This window comes from Pyrus communis, chromosome 13, assembly GCF_041283825.1.
Source record: "Pyrus communis isolate YQ-2024b chromosome 13, ASM4128382v1, whole genome shotgun sequence".
Taxonomy (NCBI): domain Eukaryota; kingdom Viridiplantae; phylum Streptophyta; class Magnoliopsida; order Rosales; family Rosaceae; genus Pyrus; species Pyrus communis.
Genome location: NC_142577.1, coordinates 17,342,588 through 17,345,619, shown reverse-complemented (window position 1 = coordinate 17,345,619; position 3,032 = coordinate 17,342,588). Strand labels below are relative to the sequence as shown.

The window sequence follows — 3,032 nt, the reverse complement described above, 5'->3', positions numbered from 1 at the left end:
TATGGAGAGAAAAACTTGCACATGACGTTGTATGATTGGTACAATCATCACTCTAAACTTAAGGAAAGGAGATTCAAACTGGGTTGCAACGTTGGACAAACACATTTTGCCTAATTTGTGAGGCGATATCTACCGTACTGGTATACCGTCACTGTGATGTCTTATGTCAATCATATAATGTTATGTGGAGAAAAACTTATATGTGACATTGTATGATTGACACATTTCGTCACAATGACGGTTAAAAGTTTTCCTAATCCACATCTACAAAGGAGATCTTTTGTTAAGCTTTTCTCTAATCTTTTTTTTCTTTAGCATATTTTTGTTATGCAACTGTCTAGCTTTAACCGTTACTTTCTACTTTCCTATATATTCGTGTAGCACATTATTTGTGTGATTTCACTGCAGATTTTATCTACATTTATTTGATCCATTCTTTGGAATTGGGGATTTGTGAAATCAGAAGAAAACAATGTCTACAGTGAGGGAAGGAAAGAAGAAACCAAAGGCAGCCATGGAGCCTAGAGTTATTTCGTGGGAGGAGAGAAAAAGCCTCGCAGACAAGGATGAAGAGCTTTTGGAGAAACAAATACAAGATCTCAACACATGGGTACTTATATTTCATTCATTTTTTATGGCCTCATTTTTCTTGTATGTGCGTACTATAGATGTTTGACGGGAAATCATAACCACGCACTATTTATTCGCCTTATACATTTTTGTGTTAATTATTTTCATTGTTTTTGTTTGATTTATTCAATATGAACGCCTAGAAAGTGTGTAGAAGAAAAAATTGTGTGCAAGTAATCATTTTTCATGTTTGATTCTCACTTGAGGGATGTGATAAAGCATTTTGGACTATTGATCATGTTGATGCTCGCATGATGAAATCAATGCGGTCAATGGTATTTGAAAGGTGTTATAAAAAAAAACCGTATACCATAACAGGGTAATGTTATTTTCTTTCTCAGAATGTCATTGCACACTCATTTTGTGTGTTTTAAAGCAAAAAAAACATTGAGTGTAGAATGACAAATTGAGAGTGTGAATATCTGATGTATTAAAGTTTATGGGATAAACGACGTTGAAACACATAACACATGTATGACGATGATGAGTAATATTTTCATCTCGTTCTTGCAGATGAACATGATAGATTCGATGGAGGAGAAAGAATTAAAAGAGTATTTGAGAAAGAGGTCAGATGAATTGAAGACAATGAAGATCATCCAAAAGACCAATTCTAAACAAAACCAAAGGGGTGAAAAGCCCAAATGCTCAACATCTGATGGGATTATGGCTTCGGTTTGGAAGTTCCACAAGGAAGAAGAGGAAGAAGAATTTTAGGCCATTAAATGCTTATGGAATATTATTTGTTTGAATTGTAATTAGACGATTGGTGGTAAAAATAATTCATGTATTGAAAAATAATTCATGTGTTGGGCTGGCCTTAAGCTAGGCCTCGGGCCAGTTTCAAACAAGGGCTAGGTCTCGGCCCGATTTCAAACAAAGGCTGGGTTTTCTTTTTCTTCCTTGGGGCCTGGAGGTATTTAATGAGGCAGTTTGGTCTCCTCTTCTTTGGGCCTAAGCAGGTTTTTGACAAATTGAAAGACTTTGGGCCTCAAAACTCAAAGGAAAAGTCTTGGGCTACAACTTGAATGAAGGTGTGTGATATAAAAACAAGGCTTCGCTATATATTTGTGTAAACCCTTCATTATTAATGAGAGCCCCTTTACTCTATGGACGTAGCCAAACTTAGGGCGAACCACGTACATCTTGTGTTTGCTTCCTTATCTTTACCTCTTTATACATCATCATCACTAGGTGATCGAAGCAACCGAGCGAAGGTCATAAACTTGACACTTTACGTTGGTCCAAGATCCATCCGATTTTGTGCATCAACGGAGTGCGTTTGTTGTATTGGACTACTTCGGTATGGAGTAGCTTCAAGGACTAAGCTAGACTAGCTTAGAATAGACTAAGTTAGATTAACTTAATAAAGCATTTGGTACAATATCGAACTAAAAAGCAGGATAATGAAAATTAGTGAAATTGCAAATTAACGATAGAATTACATCAAACTCAATGGAAAAGTACCCACAATTTTGAGTTTTCTAAAAGCATATTTCAAACAGATTTACACCCCAATTTAGAGGGGTAAAATTGGATTTTAACACTTTCTAGTTTAATTTTGGTTGAGAGCTGTTATTCCTACCCCAAAGTCTTATCTTCCCACCCACCTTTTAATGAATTTTTTAATTATAAATTTGTCTATTTGTAAAATGACTAATAAGGACCTTAGTTACCCCATTTTGCATTACTTTTTTTTTTTATAAAAAAATAAAAAAGAAAGGTTTGAGCATGATAACTCTCACGCTATGTTTAGACGATTTGTCTCCCTCAAATTCGAACTCATCCTTCCCATCTCGTTCCATTCAGAGAAAGCAAAATCATTTAGAGAAAGCAAAAAGAATGAACTTAGAAGATGATGTTTCTATGGAAGAAATAGATGATTATGTTTCCGTTAAAGAGGTAAAAAAATAATTTTATGTGTGGGTCATCTTGATTTGTCGACATCGTACAATTGAAGCATAGCTCTGTGGCTTTTTATTTGAATTTGCATTAGGTTAGGGTGCAATTTGTTTCACGTTTTCCTATGGGAATTCCTGGAATTCGTTTTCATTAGGTTAGGGTAATAATTCAGGTAAGACATGTTTGTCGCAACTGAGACTGATAATCGTCCAATTTGATGTGTTGTCTCCGAAACCTACACACAAATCCCTTTCTTAATTAGCACTATTTTCAACTTGGTGTAGTGCCCATTTATTTACATATGGTAGAATTCGGTTGCAGCATGTAGATGAATTTGGTAATAATTCAACATCTACCCACATGATGGACTGTACTAGTGAATTTACTACAAATAAGGTAATATTTGCTTGACTACACAATTGATTTACTTATACTCTTGTATGTTTATTCAAATTGTGCAATTTTGGTATGTAGTTATTCAAGAGTAGAGAAGAATTAAT

General features: G+C 34.9%; 1 protein-coding gene across 1 annotated transcript; it reads left to right on the top strand.

Moving 5' to 3' along the window:
• The first annotated feature begins 414 nt into the window (after positions 1–414).
• On the top strand, positions 415–1,347 carry LOC148691868 (uncharacterized). Its single transcript, XM_088683439.1, has 2 exons — positions 415–610; positions 1,144–1,347. Exons 1-2 carry the CDS (start codon positions 473–475, stop codon positions 1,345–1,347), a joined length of 342 nt encoding a protein of 113 aa, XP_088539565.1. The 5' UTR covers positions 415–472.
• The last annotated feature ends 1,685 nt before the right edge of the window (positions 1,348–3,032 follow it).

Bases quoted from the DNA above. Each gene is read 5' to 3' on its own strand.
- LOC148691868 (XM_088683439.1), top strand. From the start codon at position 473: ATGTCTACAGTGAGGGAAGGAAAGAAGAAACCAAAGGCAGCCATGGAG. The intron at 611-1,143 runs GTACTTATATTT...TCGTTCTTGCAG, and splicing joins TACAAGATCTCAACACATGG to ATGAACATGATAGATTCGAT.